The 15,929-nt window shown below is 38.9% G+C and overlaps 2 protein-coding genes and 1 pseudogene across 5 annotated transcripts in view; all 3 read right to left on the bottom strand.

The window, feature by feature from the left end:
- LOC102727878 (argonaute RISC catalytic component 3) overlaps window positions 1–15,929 on the bottom strand; it is a 133,014-nt gene that overhangs the window by 104,355 nt on the left and 12,730 nt on the right. For 3 of the 4 annotated variants that reach the window (XM_081818088.1, XM_006748486.3, XM_081818089.1), the window contains one exon: window positions 5,192–5,363. In XM_081818088.1, the coding sequence (XP_081674214.1) occupies window positions 5,192–5,363 (172 nt within the window). Of the gene's footprint in view, window positions 1–5,191; window positions 5,364–15,929 lie in introns of those variants that run through there. The other variant, XM_081818090.1, reaches the window with a different exon arrangement.
- LOC102727576 (ferritin heavy chain pseudogene) lies at window positions 7,931–8,840 on the bottom strand (annotated as a pseudogene).
- The window catches only part of AGO1 (argonaute RISC component 1), a 63,141-nt gene continuing 55,142 nt past the window's right edge, over window positions 7,931–15,929 (bottom strand). Inside the window, exon 22 of the mRNA XM_081818091.1 lies at window positions 7,931–8,812. The gene's annotated coding sequence lies outside the window, so the exon portion shown is untranslated. The remainder of the gene's footprint in view (window positions 8,813–15,929) is intronic.

Here is a 15,929-nt window from a genome sequence, read left to right as displayed (position 1 = left end):
TGCTTCTCCCTCTCCCACTCCCCCTGGCTTGTGTTCCCGCTCTCGCTGTGTCTCTCTCTGTCAAATAAATAAAATCTTAAAAAAATAAAATAAAATAAAATAAAATAAAATTCAATCATCAGGGGCACCTGGGTGGCTCAGTCATTAAGCATCTGCCCTCAGCTCAGGTCATGATCCCGGGGTCCTGGGATCAAGCCCCACATTGGGCTCCCTGCTCAGCGGGAAGCCTGCTTCTCCCACTTCCACTCCCCCTGCTTGTGCTCCCTCTCTCACTGTGTCTCTCTCTGTCAAATAAAATCTTTAAAAATAAATAAATAAAATTCAATCATCAGTACTGCATGACAACTGTGTGTAATATGCACAAATATTTGGCACTCTATCACAAATTACAATAGTAACAGTAATCATAATAGTACAATTAATGTTTCATTTTTTTTTTTTTTTTTAAAGATTTTATTTATTTATTTGAGAGAGAGAGAATGAGAGACAGAGAGCATGAGAGGGAGGAGGGTCAGAGGGAGAAGCAGACTCCCTGCCAAACAGGGAGCCCGATGCGGGACTCAATCCCGGGACTCCAGGATCATGACCTGAGCCGAAGGCAGTCGCTTAACCAACTGAGCCACCCAGGTGCCCCTTAATGTTTCATTTATAAAAAAAACTGAATCAAGAAAATTCAAACAGAATCTAATACTATTTCAAGATTCCTTCAAATCTTTATTCATGTTTAAAATAGATCTTGCAGTGATAAAATAATGCTACAACTTTTCCCATGTATCTATGTTACTACTTAATGATTTTGAATAAGTACCTAACAATCTATTTCAGGTTTATTCCCATACATATTTAGCAGTTGGACAAACTAGCATAAAATCTCAAGTTATGGAACTTATATTCTAGGTCATAATAGTTCTAAAAATACTGGTTTTTAGTTATTAAGATCATTCACTTCTTAAAAACTAGAAACATTTAAAATCTGCTTAACAAACATGTTCTCTTACCAAATGATCATTTTCAATCAAAATCTTATTGGCAAAAAAGGACTACACATAGATACCCTAAAGGGGTAAGGAAAGGACAAAACAAGCAACAGACAGAAAATCTAAAGTAGAGAAGTTGACTCACAAAATGACTCACAAGCATTTCCTGGGTATTTTGTCCAAAAACTCCTCTGACTAAAGTGGAAACTTGTTTGGCTACAACCCATCAGTCTATTATTATGATTAATGCCATGGTGCCAAATATTTGAGCATGTGGCATATGGACAAGAAAAACCTCCCACATGTTGATTTAAATACTGGGGCATTTTAGCCCATAACTGTTTAGCTAATACGGAATAGGAATTGTCAACTTCTATCTAGTTCCTTCTAACTTCTCAAACTCTAGCCATTGAAGTGTAGGAACTGAACCAATTTCAAAAGCCCAGCAACAATTTTAACTGACTAGTTATGTAGTAATATTGCAAAAGGTGAAGATAAAAGCTAGTCTTTTGAAGGAAGAAAGGGAATAAGTTTTGCAGATGTTGACATAAAATCAAGTCAATATTATTAACAAAGTAGAAAGATGATTTATGTCCTTTTGAGAGTCTCAAAGAAATCCTGTAGGTCCTATGAAAACTCAGATAAAAGATACAGGATAAAAAATTTCCATGTGGAAACATCTAAATTACAGATCCTTTACTCCTACTGGCAAACAAGACAAAGCAACCTGAAGACAAAATATAATTAGGGAAGTCAACAGGATCATAAATTAAAAACCAGAATGTACACACCAATTTATTACATATATTTTTCTCTCAAACTTAACCAATATGTTGAGCATCTACATGTGAAACTTAATACTATTTAATTTTTTTTAAAAAGTAGGCTCCATACCCAACACGGGACATGAACTCATGATCCCAAGATCAAGAGTTGGCTGCTTTACTGACAAAGCCACCCAGATGCCCCAATTTCATATATACTTACATAATACACAATAACTCCCTTACCCCTATCAAAAACAAAAAGTTAGATAGAAGGAACAAATCTAATAAATACTTTTGTTCTTTCTTAGCTAATATTACTGCCACTGTATTAGTCCCTCAGAACTCCTCTGAAAAACTAAAAGACCCTCCGCTGACATCAATGTAAGTCCCAAGTCTCCATCTCCCATTATTCTCTCAATTCCAACCCATTTGTCTTTATTTTATTTTTAAGATTTCATTTATTTACTTGACAGAGAGAGACACAGCGAGAGAGGGAACACAAGCAGGGGAAGTGGGAGAGGGAGAAGCAAGCTTCCTGCTGAGCAAGGAGCCCGATGCGGGGCTCGATCCCAGGACCCCGGGATCATGAACTGAGCCGAAGGCAGATGCTTAACGACTGAGTCTTTAAAGCTGTTTTGTTTTCCTAACATTTGCATCATATAATTCTCCTAATTAATAAATAACCTGCAACAATTCTTTACTATATACTGATAAAATTAGGGGTGATTCTTTTGGACAGGGCAAGGGGGAAAGGCAGTAGTAAGGAATTCAGTTCAGAAATATCTGCCTTAGGGGTGCCTGGGTGGCTCAGTCAGTTAAGCGTCTGACTCTTGGTTCCAGCTCACGTCGTGATCTCAGGGTCCTGAGAGGTCATGAAATCAAGCCCCACATTATGTTCCATGCTCAGCGCAGAGTCTGCTTGAGATTATTTTTCTCTCCCTCTCCCTCTGTTCCTCCTCTCACTTGTGCTAATAAATAAAACCTTACAAAAAAAAGAAATACCAAAAAAAGATAAATATCTGCCTTAGACATTCTATCAATTAAGAGATTTACTTAGATTAATAAATGCCTTTTTTTTTTTAAAGTAGGCTCCACATGGAGCCCAATGTGGGGCTGGAAGTCATGACTCTGAGATTGAGACCTGAGCTGATATCAAGAGTCAGATGCTTAAATGACTGAGATACCCAGGCACCCGAATAAATGCCTTTAAAAAATGTAAACATCAAACAGAAGGGTCAGGGGGCACCTGGGTGGCTCAGTCAGTTAAGTGTCTGCCTTCAGCTCAGATCATGATCCCAGGGTCCTGGGATCGAGCCCCATGTTGGGCTCTCTGCTCAGCAGGGAGTCCCCTTCTCCCTCTGCCCCTCCCCTCCTTGCTTGTGTGCACTCGCTCTCACTCTCTCTCTCTCTCAAATACATAAAATCTTAAGGAAAAAACCCAGAAGGGTCAGGATTATCCTTCAATTTACAAATTAACACCCCGATTTTGAGTAAGAAGAAAAAGTGAACTTGAGAGTGCAGCATGAAGAGAGGTCCCCGTAAGTGGATGATGGCTAGCAGAAAGACAGCCGAGAGAGAGGAAGGAGTCTAAGACCAAGACTAGCCTAGAGACCGCAGGAGAGAAGGGTAGGGCACTGAAAATCTCTATCTAGGCACAGACAGCTCTTTATAATGTCCAGTTCTCTTTCCTGTTCCCTACCATCATACTCATTTCATTTTACTTTTATAAACCTTTCATTCACTCTACTGAGTATTATGTGCCAATCATCAAGCTAGTATCAGGGCTACAAAGATAATGAGAAAGAGTATTCCTTTTCATGAAGATATTATACTGGGAGAAGAGGGAAGCAACAAGTAATAACCATAAAACAGTAAAAATACTATTAAAGGAGTGTACACCAAATACTATACGGTCACAGAAGAATGAACTGCCTCTGACTACAGAGTTAAAAAGGTATGTCTTGGGGACAACTGCGTGGCTCATTCAGTTAAGCGTTTGCCTTCAGCTAAGGTAATGATCCCAGAGTCCTGAGATCAAGCCCCACATTGGGCTCCCTGCTGAGAGGGGAGCCTGCTTCTCCCTCTCCTTCTGCCACTCCCCCTGCTTGTGCTCTCTCGCTCTCTCTAATAATTTTTTTTTTTAAGATTTTATTCATTTACTTGACAGAGAGAGACATAGCGAGAGAGGGAACACAAGCAGGGGAAGTGGGAGAGGGAGAAGCAGGCTTCCCGCTGAGCAGGGAGCCCGATGCGGGGCTCGATCCCAGGACCCTGGGATCATGACCCAAGCTGAAGGCAGACGCTTAACGACTGAGCCACCCAGGTGCCCCAAAAAAGGTATGTCTTGAAAAATAATAGAAAAATAGAATTTGCCGGATAGACATGGGCAGAGAAGGCATTCCAGATAAGAGCTGCAGAATATAGAAAAGGATACAGATAAGAGCCAAACTAAGCAGAGAATGCTATAGTAAATTTGGGATGTCATTCTGTAGGCCACAGGGAGCTAAATTTTATCATAGGGGGTGACCTCAGAAAGAATTCTGCAGTCCACATTAATTATAACATTAATATGATTACATGTTATCACAAGGTGTCAGTGCCCATTCACTTCATGTTTCTTATGTGTCTTATCTAAATTAAAATTTTCTTAACAGCAAGAACCACCTATATCTTAAATGAAGACTCTTAAATAATAATAATACTTACTGAATAAGAAAAGGCTGAGGTATTTAATAGTACAAACCAAATGCTAAGCTGAATATCACTGTTTTCTAAATGTTTTGTCCGTAAGTCTTTGTTTTTTAAAACCTCCTTCATGGTGTACACCGTATCATAAATTCCTTTTATATTCCATTACCCAAACCACAACCATATGTGTATATAATACACATATATACACACACACATACATTATTTGGGGAAGGTGAGAGAAGCAGCTTACTGAAAGCAGATTGATAAATCTTTATATATCATATATACTTGTTCCTATGTAAGAGAAAGTTAGAGGAGTTGAGAATCAGAACAGAAAGCATAAAACATGACAACCACTATCTCTACCCACTACTGCTACCATCCCATCATTTTAAAGGGATAAGTAAGGTGGGGGGTGGAGATGGGAGGAAAAAAGAAAGCACAGATATATTACCTGATAGCAATGGAAAAGATGCTTAGTCTGCTTTCAAGAGCATATAAAAAAAAGACTTGAACCTTCTCTGTTATCACAGAGAAAATATGTGAGCTCATGGTATAATGAGAAAATTTCAAGGCTGTAGATTTTTCCCAACATCAAACCACTGAAGTACAATCAATTTCAAAACAAATTACCACCTGTTCCTGGTCAAACTGTTAAATATTATCATTGTTATTAAATATGAAAGATAAACATAATTACTAAAGCAAAGACAAATACTAACAGCAAAATAATCTCCATGATTTCATGATTCTTACCTGTTCACTCTCCTAGGACACTTGTCTGGTTTAATATCTACCTCATAGAGGTAGACATCAATCTTTGGGATTTCAACTTGAAAACAGTTAGCCAGCAATTTAATGGGTTTGCCCATGGTGCCATAGCCAGGTCTTCTGGGCACCATGAGTAGGGGCTGGGCCCCAACAGGTCCTGCCAGGGAGAGGGAAAAAAAAAAGAAAGAGTAACACTGTTATAAGCTGCATTTGATAATCTTGTCAATCAGAATATATTAGAATTTTAAGTATAGCTGATAATGGTTGAAGCCTAGTGCTGAAAGATGGCATTTCTAAATTATTTTTTTTTTTTTTAAAGATTTTATTTATTTATTTGAGACAGAGAGAATGAGAGACAGAGAGCATGAGAGGGAGGAGGGTCAGAGGGAGAAGCAGACTCCCTGCCGAGCAGGGAGCCCGATGCGGGACTCGACCCCGGGACTCCAGGATCATGACCTGAGCCGAAGGCAGCCGCCCAACCAACTGAGCCACCCAGGCACCCTGAAAGATGGCATTTCTAACACTTCAACATTTTTCTCCCCAAATTACTCTCCTCACTTAAATAGATTTACAAACAAAAAACTGGGTATCTCTGGAAAGTTGTTTCAGAAGGGGTAGGAAGAAGGGAGAGCAATCACATAAACCCAGGTGAGCATGAGCAAGCACAAACCAGACCCAAAGAGTGTGAGACCAACAACAATGTAAATTTATTTTTTTTAAAGATATATTTATTTATTTTAGAGAGAAAGAGTGTGTGAGGGGAGAGGGGTGGAGGGAGAGGGAGCTAGAATCTCCAGCCGACTCCAGGCTGAGCATAGAGCCCCATGCAGGGCTGATCCCACAACCCTGAGATCATGATTGGAGCAGAAACCAAGAGTTGAACACTTAGGGACCCATGGGTGGCTCAGTCGGTCAGGCCTGCAACTCTTCATTTCAGCTCAGATCATGATCTCAGGGTCGTGAGATTGAGCTCCAAGTCGGGCTCTGCACTCAGCATGGAGTCTGCTTGTCCTCCCTCTGCTCCTCCCCCCGGTTACTCATTCTCTAATAAATAAATAAAATCTAAAAAAAAAAAAAAAAAAAGAGTTGGATGCTTAACCAAATGCCCACCCAGGCGCCCCAACAACATAAACTTAAAGTACAATATAATAAGGATAAGAACAAATGAACAAAATACAATATGATATAATAAAAGGATCAATACAATAAGAAAAATCAACAAAGTGCAAATTGGGTATTTTAAAAATTATTTGAAAAGATAAATAAAATTGATAAACTCCAGGCAACACTGATTTTTATTTTTACTTATTTATTTATTTTTAAAGATTTATTTATTTGACAGAGAGAGACACAGCGAGAGAGGGAACACAAGCAGGGGGAGTGGGAGAGGGAAAAGCAGGCTTCCCACAGAGCAGGGAGCCCGATGCGGGGCTCGATCCCAGAACTCTGGGATCATGACCTGAGCCGAAGGCAGACGCTTAACGACTGAGCCACCCAGGCGCCCCAACACTGATTTTTAAAAGAGAAGGATGGGTGCCTGGGTGGCTCAGTCAGTTAAACCTAGGACTCTTGATTTTGGCTCAGGTCATGATGTCAGGGTTGTGGGATCTAGCCATGTAGGACTCCACACTCAGCAGGGAGTCTGCTTTAGATTTTCTTCCTCTCCCTCTGCCCCACCCCTCTCCCCCTCTCACGTGAGTGCGTTCTCTCCCTCTCTCAAATAAATAAATCTTTAAAAAAAAATAAAAGAGGAGGAAAAATAATATAAGTGAAAAAAATGCTATCACTACAGACACTGAAGGCATAACACTATGTCAATAAATTTGGTGAAACAAATTACTAGAGAAATACAGGTTACTGACACACAAAAGTATGTAAAATTTGGAAAGTCCTCTGTTGGTAGAAATATAAAATGGAAAACAATATTGTGGTTCCTCAAAACATTAAAAATAGAATTACTCTATGATCCAGCAATTCTACTGCAGTGTACACACCCAAAAGAATCTGAAGCAGAGTGTTGAAATGATAACCATATACCATTGCTCATAGCACCATCATTCACAACAGCCAAAAGATGGAAGCAACCTAGTGTCCACTGATGGATGAATGGATAAACAAAATGTGGTATATACATATAATGAAACATTAGTCTTAAAAAGGAAGGAAATTCTGATACTTCTTTAACAGAGATGAACCTTGCAGATGTTATGTTACATCACAAAAAGACACTGTATGATTCCACTTATTAATACCTATAGTAGTCAAAATCAGAGAGAAAAAGTGCAAGGGTGGTTGCCAGGGGCTGGGGAAAAGGGAGAATGGGGAATTGCTGCTTAGTGGGGAGAGTTGCAATTTTGCAAGATGAAAAGAGTTCTGGAGATTAGTTGCACACAGTGTGAATGTACTTAAATACTATTGAATTGTACACTAAAAAATTGCTGAGATGGTAAATTTAATGCTATGTATACTTTGTGACATTTAAAAAAAAGTGACATCCAGCATTAAGATTTTTTTTTTTAAGATTTTATTTATTTATTTGACAGAGACATAGCGAGAGAGGAAACACAAGCAGGGGGAGTGGGAGAAGGAGAAGCAGGCTTCCCGCTGAGTGGGGAGCCCGACGTGGGGCTTGATCCCAGGACCCTGGGATCATGACCTGAGCCCAAGGCAGACACTTAACGACTGAGCCACCCAGGGGCCCCAGCATTAAGATTTTTTTGGGGGGGGTACCAAATTACTTTATTTGAAGAATGGTACAAATGAAAGAAGTTAAGTAGATGTTTAGGTACAACATACAGAAAAGGTAAAGGTAACCCCAACATGCATGCACTGCCTTGGTGACCAGGGAAGTCATCCTATCCTTGTGGCTATGGGAAGACAGCCTACGGCTTAGCTCTCACTATCACTGTTTCCCAAGGTGTGCTTGTCAAAGAGATACTCTGCCATGCCAGATTCGGGAGCCCCCATCTTGCGCAGGTTGGTTACGTGGTCACCCAATTCTTTGATGGATTTCACCTGCTCATTCAGGTAATGAGTCTCAATGAAGTCACACAAATGGGAGTCATTTTTATCAGTGGCCAGTTTGTGCAGTTCCAGTAGTGACTGATTCACGCTCTTTTCCAAGTGTAATGCACACTCCATTGCATTCAGCCCGTTCTCCCGATCATCACGGTCTGGTTTCTCGATATCCTGAAGGAAGATTCAGCCACCTCGTTGGTTCTGCAGCTTCATCAGTTTCTCAGCATGTTCCCTCTCCTCATGAGATTGGTGAAGAAAATATCCGGCAAAGTTCTTCAAAGCCACATCATCGCGGTCAAAGTAGTAAGACATGGACAGGTAGACGTCGGAGGCGTAGAGCTCCAGGTTATCTGGCGGTTGATGGCGGTCTCCGAGTCCTGGTGGTAGTTCTGGCGCATGTGCGAGGGGGACGCAGTCGTCATGGCGGCGGCTGAGAAGAGGCGGCGGCGGGGGCCTTGGGGCGGTCCGAGGGCGCTCTGAAGAGATGGCGAAGGGCTGGCTCTGAGCCGCTGGCCGGGATGGGGGACGAGCGCCGGGTTCCGTCCAAGCACTGTTGAAGCAGGAAACTGAGGCGACTCTCGGCGGAGGCTGTTCCCAGCATTAAGATTTTAAAGCTCAAAATGTTGTAGCTTTGTTACATGAAGTTCAAGCAGTAAATTCAGTTAATAACTATTATCTGAATGAACTTACATTTAAAATATCTGAAAAGTCCTGTACCTATAGCTGTTGAAAAAATGAAATCCACAATCAAAAATATTTCCAGGGGGCACCTGGCTGGCTCAGTCAGGAGTATATGCTCGGGTTGTGAGTTTGAGCCCCATGTTTGGTACAGAGATTACTTAAAAATAAAATTAAAAAAAAATTTTCCATGCATACACTAAAGATTCCAGATCCATATGGTCCCACTATAAAATTATAGCAAACATTAAAGGAAAAAAATACTGGGCGCCTGGGTGGCTCAGTCAGTTAAACGTCTGCCTTTGGCTTAAGTCATGATCCTAGGGTCCTGGGATGGAGTCCCACATCAGGCTCCCTGCTCAGTGGGGAGTCTGTTTCTCCCTCTACCCCTCCCCACCGTTTGTGCTCTCTCTCTGCTCACTCTCTCTGTGCTCACTCTCTCAAATAAATAAAATCTTTAAAAATTGTAATAATAAAAAATAAAGGAAAAAATACTGATCTTATACAATCTCCCACAGAATAGGAAAAAAGTAAATATACCCCAATTCAACATATGATGCTAGAAAAACTCTGATACTAAAACCTGACAAAAACATTATGAAAAAGGAAAATAAATGAAATCATAGGACAATACCATTCATGAATATACCTGCAAAAGACCTAAACAAAATGTTAAGTGAATCTAGCAATGTATCAAAAGGATACTGCATCTTTTTTTTTTAAGATTTTATTTATTTATTTGACAGAGAGAGAGAGCGAGAGAGGGAACACAAGTAGGGGGAGTGGGAGAGGGAGAAGCAGGCTTCCCGCTGAGCAGGGAGCCCAATGCGGGGCTTGATCCCAGGACTCTGGGATCATGACCTGAGCCGAAGGCAGACGCTTAACCACTGAGCCACCCAGGCGCCCCAGGATAATGCATCTTGACCAAGATGAATTTATTATCAGGAATTAAAAGTTGGGTTAACAACAACTCTTTTTTTCCACTTTGGATAAAAGTACATTAAAGTGCTGCCTATATATATATATATTTTTTTAGTTTTGTTTTCATATATTTGTAAAACCTCTTTTGAGGACATTACCTTTCCTGTTAACCTAGATAATATTGATAATATCCTAGGTAACATGGAGTAATTCTAGACTAGGTCATAGTTGTGGCTCTGCCATTTACCTAACCACTTGACCTCTGTCAAGTATTAGTAGCCCTGAAACTCCTATTTTCTGATCTATAACATGGGAATAATACCTGATCTGCCCCTTTCTTGTGAATCTTATCAGGATCAAATTAGAAAATGTACAACAGTGCGGCACCTCGCTGGCTCAGCTGGTTGGGCATCTGCCTTTGGCTCAGGTCATGATCCCAGGGTCCTGGGATGGAGCACTGCATCGGGCTCCCTGCTCAGCAGAGTGTTTGTTCTGCCCCTTCCCCTGCTCATGCTTGTGTGCTCTCTCTGAAATAAATAAAATCTTTAAAAAATATATTTTTAAAAAGAAAGAAAATGCACAATAGCTAAAATGTATCAAGCTCTTACCATATCTCAGGCAATGCGCTGTATGCTTTATATGCATTATCTCATTTAATCTTCATACAAACCCTACAGTGATTTATAGATGAGGAAAACTGAAGTGATTTGCCTAAAACATCATGGCAGGCAAGTAGGAGAACTGGGATTGGAACCACCCTGTTGAGCTATTTTGTTCCATTGATTTATCTGTCTATCCTTTCTCCAGTAACACACTGTCCTGATTACTATAGTTTTATAGTAAGTACAGTTTTGAAGTCAGGTAGTGTCAGTCTTCTGACATTATTCTCCTTCAATACTATGTAGCTATTCTGGTTATTTTACCTTTCCATACAGACTTTAGAGTCAGTTGATACCTACAAAATAACTTATTGAGATTTTGATTGGGATTATGCTAAATATATAAACCAAGTTCGGAAAAACTGACATCTTTACAATATTGAATCTTCCTATCCATGTACATGGAATATCATCTCCTTATACATTTAGGTATTCTTTGATTTCTTTCATCAGAATTTTGTAGTTTTCCTAATATCTCGCACATACTTTGTTAGATTTATACCTAAGTATGTTGGGCAGGGGTGCTAATATAAATAGTATTGTGCCTTTAATTCCAAATTCCAATTGTTCATTGCTTCACTATAAGGTTACAATTAATCAAGACAGTGTGGTATTAGTCAAAAACCAAAAGATAAGCAGAACAGAAAGTCCCAAAATTGATCCACACAAATAAAATCAACTGATCTTTGACAAAGGAACAAAGGCAATTCAATGGAAAAAGGATAGCCTTTTTCAACAAATGGTGCTGAATAAGGGGATAAACACATGCAAAACAAAAACAACAAAGAAAAAAAAGCATCTAGACACAGCCCTAACATCTTTTTCAAAAGTTAACTCAATGGGGCACCTGGGTGGCTCAGTTGGTTAAGCATCTGACTCCCGATTTCTGCTCAGGTCATGATCTCAGGGTCATGGAATCGAGCCCCTCGTCAGACTGTGCTGAACAAGAAGCCTGCTTAGGATTCTCTCCCCCCACCCTACACCTGCTCTCTTGCACGCACTCTCTAAAACACCAACCAAATAAAAAACCTCAAAATGGCTCATAGACATAAATGTAAAATGCAAAACTATAAAACTCCTAGAAGAGAACACATTTGAAACCCTAGGTGACTTTGTGTTTGGTGATGACACCAAAAGCACAATCCATGAGATAAAAAACTGGTAAGCTTTCATTAAAATTAAACTTCTAATCTGCGAAAGAGAATAAAACACAAGCCACAGAATGAGAGAAAATATCTGCAAAACACTTAACTGATAAAGAAGTGGTATCCAAAATACACAAAGATCTTTAAACTCATCAATAAAAGCAATTAAAAATAGAAGATCTGAACAGATACTTCACCAAGATATACAGATAGCAAATAAGCATATAAAAAGATGCTCAACATCATGTCATTAGGGAATTGCAAATTTTTTTTTTTTTAAAGATTTTATTTATTTATTTATTTGAGACAGAGAGAATGAGAGACAGAGAGCATGAGAGGGAGGAGGGTCAGAGGGAGAAGCAGACTCCCTGCCGAGCAGGGAGCCCGATGCGGGACTCGATCCTGGGGCTCCAGGATCATGACCTGAGCCGAAGGCAGTCGCTTAACCAACTGAGCCACCCAGGCGCCCGGGAATTGCAAATTTTTAAAAAATAAGATACCACTACACACCTATACGAATGGCCAAAATCCAAAATACTAACACCAAATGCTGATAAGAATGTGAAGAACTCTCATTCACTGCTGGAGGGATTGCAAAGTGGTACAGCCACTTGGGACGACAGTTTAGCAGTTTCTTATAAAACTAAACATACTCTTACCATACTATTCAGAAATAATGCTCCTTGATATTTACCCAATTAGTTGAAAACTTATACCCAACAAAAACCTGCACATGAATGTTTACAGTCATAATTGCCAAAACTTGTCCTTCAGTAGGTAATGGATAACTGTGGTACGCCCAGACAGCAGGATATTATTCATCTCCACCATTCATCTCTAAAAAGAAATGTATTATTGAGCATGAAAATACATAGAGAAACCTTAAATCCATACTACTAAGTGAAAGAAACCAATCTAAAAAGGCTATGTACTGTCTGATCCAATTATATGACATTTTGGAAAAGGTAAAATTATGAAAACAGTAAGATCAATGGTTTCCAGGGCTTCATGGGGTGGAAGGAAGATTCCAAAGTTTTATGGGGTAGAAGCAAGGAATAGGTGGAGCACAGGGGATTTTAATTCTACTCTGTATGGTACTGTAATGATGGATACATGTCACCACACATTTGTCAAAATCCACAGAATGCATAACACAAAGAGTGAACCCTAATGCAGACCACAGACTTTAGATATGAATAATGTATCAATACTGGATCCCTAATTGTAATAAATGTAACAAACTAAAGCAATAATAGGGGGAACTGGTTGGAAGGGGAGTAAGGGGGTATATGGGAATGCCTGTTACTTTCCAATTTTTCTATAAACTCAAACTACTAAAAAAATCTATTAATTTTTAAAAATGCATGTGCACTTTGACCTAGTAATTCCATTTCTAAGTATTTATCTACACATATACTTCCACATGCAAAAAATGACATTTGTACAAGGATATCCTTGTCTGCAGCATTACTTGGAATAACAAAAAACAATGAAATGTGAGCCCAATGAGGGTGGGAGTTTTGTCTGTTTCCTTCACTGATCTATAATGTCCAGAACCATTCCTGGCATACAGTAAAAAAATAAAATGTGTTAAATAAATGAGATGAATAAATCAGAGCCCAATTAATGTTACAACTATGCAATGGAATATGTAACTACTAACATTAAAAAGAATAGAAAAGAAAAAGAATAGAGAAGCTCCTTAGTATCAATAGATAGTAATATGAAAAAATATGAAAAAAACAATGCAGAATAGGGTATATAACACATGTTCATTTGCATGAAGAAACAGAATATACATTCTTATTATACATATATAACATACAGTCATATTATACAGTGTACACATTAATGTCCACCAAAGTAGTGGGAGCAATGATTGTCTTCAGATAGGGAACTAGATGGCTGGGGGGCCTAAGAAAGAAGATTAATTTTTTTTTCCCTGTATAGTCTATTCTGATACCTAATACTTGTTTCTGTAATACAAATCAGCATATATGCGATTGTAAGTAGGGAAATTATGTCACTTTAGCACAGATGTTACTTTGGTTCATATGTGATTTTCTTCAGCTTGTTAATGCTTTTGCATTACCAAGTGATAGCAGTTGAATACAGAGTACACTAACAATGAATACAACAAACAACAGAGGAATACAGTATTGTCCGTGATACTCATTACATGTAAGGTCTTCCCTCTGGTTCAGTTTGGCCACATGCTTGGACTCAGAATAGCTTTGGCATGATTTCCTCTGAAATTTGTGCTATTTGCCTTTATCTCAGTAATTTGGCACTCTCAGACCTTCCTCACATCCCATTTCATCAAGCTACCATCATCTTTTTCAACATCTTAAAGTCCTATGCTTAAAGTACTCATTCATTAGAACTTTTTTTTTGCTTCTACTAGTGTATTTTTAAAGAGATATTCACACTATACAATTCACCCATTTAAAGTATACAATTAAATGGCTTTTAGCATATTCACAGAATTGTGCAACCATCATAATCAATTTTAGAACATCTTCCTCACCCCAGAAAGAAATCCTGCATCCCTTCACCATCACCTCCCCATTCCCCCCAACCAAAGGCAATCATTAATCTACTTTGTCTCTATAGATTTGCCTATTCTGGACATTTCACATAAATGGAATCATATAATATGTGCTCCTTTATAACTAACTCCTTTCATTTAGCATGTTTTCAAGGTTCATCCACCTTGTGGCATATATCAAACTTCATTCCTTTTTATTCACCAATAATTTTTCATTGTTTGGATATACCACATTTATTTATCCATTCACCATTTGATGGACATTTTGATTGTTTCCACTTTTTGGCTTTTATAATAAATAATGCTGCTATGAACACTCATATCATGTCCTTATATGGACATAAGTTTTCTCTTCTCTTGAGTAGATTCCTAGGGATGGAATTGCCTTTTCAGGAACTGCTGGAATGTTTTCCAATCATTATGAATTTAATATGTTTAACTGTTACAGTATTTTTATTAGAATTTTCAGTTTCTATTATATTCTAGTTACAAAGTTGCATAGATTTTTTTTTCTTAAGATTTCATTTTTAAGTAATCTCCACACCCAATGTGGGCTCAAACTTACAACACTGAGATCAAGAGTCACATGCTCTATCTACCAAATGAGCCAGCCAGGAGCCCCAAAGCTGCATAGCCCCATAGCTGCTTAGGTTCGAGTCTATTCCCACCCCTGCCCCCATTAAGGCTTAATATGATTGCATATATCACCTGATAGCAGAAACGCCTGTGTATCCCTTTATATCTTTTTGAATTTTGAATTATATGCTATTATTGCCTATTTTTTTTAAATCAAGACAAAGTTTACCTTGCTAATGAAGGTAAACTTAATGGAGGTATCCACTCAATGGGACATAAGAGTTTTGTTTAGTCTGTTTCACCATCTCTTTCCAAATTACATTCTGGGAAAGAGATTATAATCAATAGTTGAATATCTCATGTGACAATAAAAGACAGCTGTAAATCTCTACCACTCTTTCCATCAAGAAGTGGTGGCTTTCCTTTCCCCTTGAGTCTGGGTTGTCCCTGGACTTCCAGAATGCAGAAATAGTTACACTGCATAACTTCTGAGACTTAAAAAGATCTGCAGCTTCTGCCTCTGTCTTTTGGAATGTGACTTCTTAGAACCCAGCCTCCATGCTGTAAGGAAGCCCAATGTGCCACATGGAAAGACCAAACTATAGAAGAGCCCAGACTCCCCAGACTCTTCCCCCTTCTCTCCCACTTCCAGCCGATGGTACCAGTTGATCTTCTAGCCACAAAATCCTGAGAAATAATAAACCTCTGTTTGTTTTAACTTCACTAATACAGTAATGGATAACTAAAACATTCATCATTGTAGAAAAATATGGAGAAAATATCTCATTATAAGAAAAACAATGGCATAATACACTAATGTATTTAAGTTTATATAGTTTCTTTGCTCACTACCAATCCTTTCCAACTCCAAGTCTCCCTTCTTCAGGTTTCAAATTCATCTTTTGTTATTCTAATGCATGTCTTTAAATAGTGTTATGCAAAAAGGCATGGGGGATAGGGATAGATTTTCCAAGCCTTTACACATTTAAGAATGTCTGGTGAGGGGTGGGAGGGATGGGGTGGCTGGGTGACAGACATTGGGGAGGGTATATGCTATGATGAGTGCTGTGAATTGTGTAAGACCGATGAATCACAGACCTGTACCTCTGAAACAAATAATACATTATATGTTAAAAAAGAAAAAAAAAAAGAAAAGAAAAAGAAGATAGTAGGAAGGG

Source organism: Leptonychotes weddellii, chromosome 4 (assembly GCF_054177405.1).
Source record: "Leptonychotes weddellii isolate Sample4059 chromosome 4, ASM5417740v2, whole genome shotgun sequence".
In the NCBI taxonomy this organism is placed as follows: domain Eukaryota; kingdom Metazoa; phylum Chordata; class Mammalia; order Carnivora; family Phocidae; genus Leptonychotes; species Leptonychotes weddellii.
The sequence above is the reverse complement of the archived record's forward strand: the minus strand, read 5'-3'. Positions and strand labels throughout refer to the sequence as shown.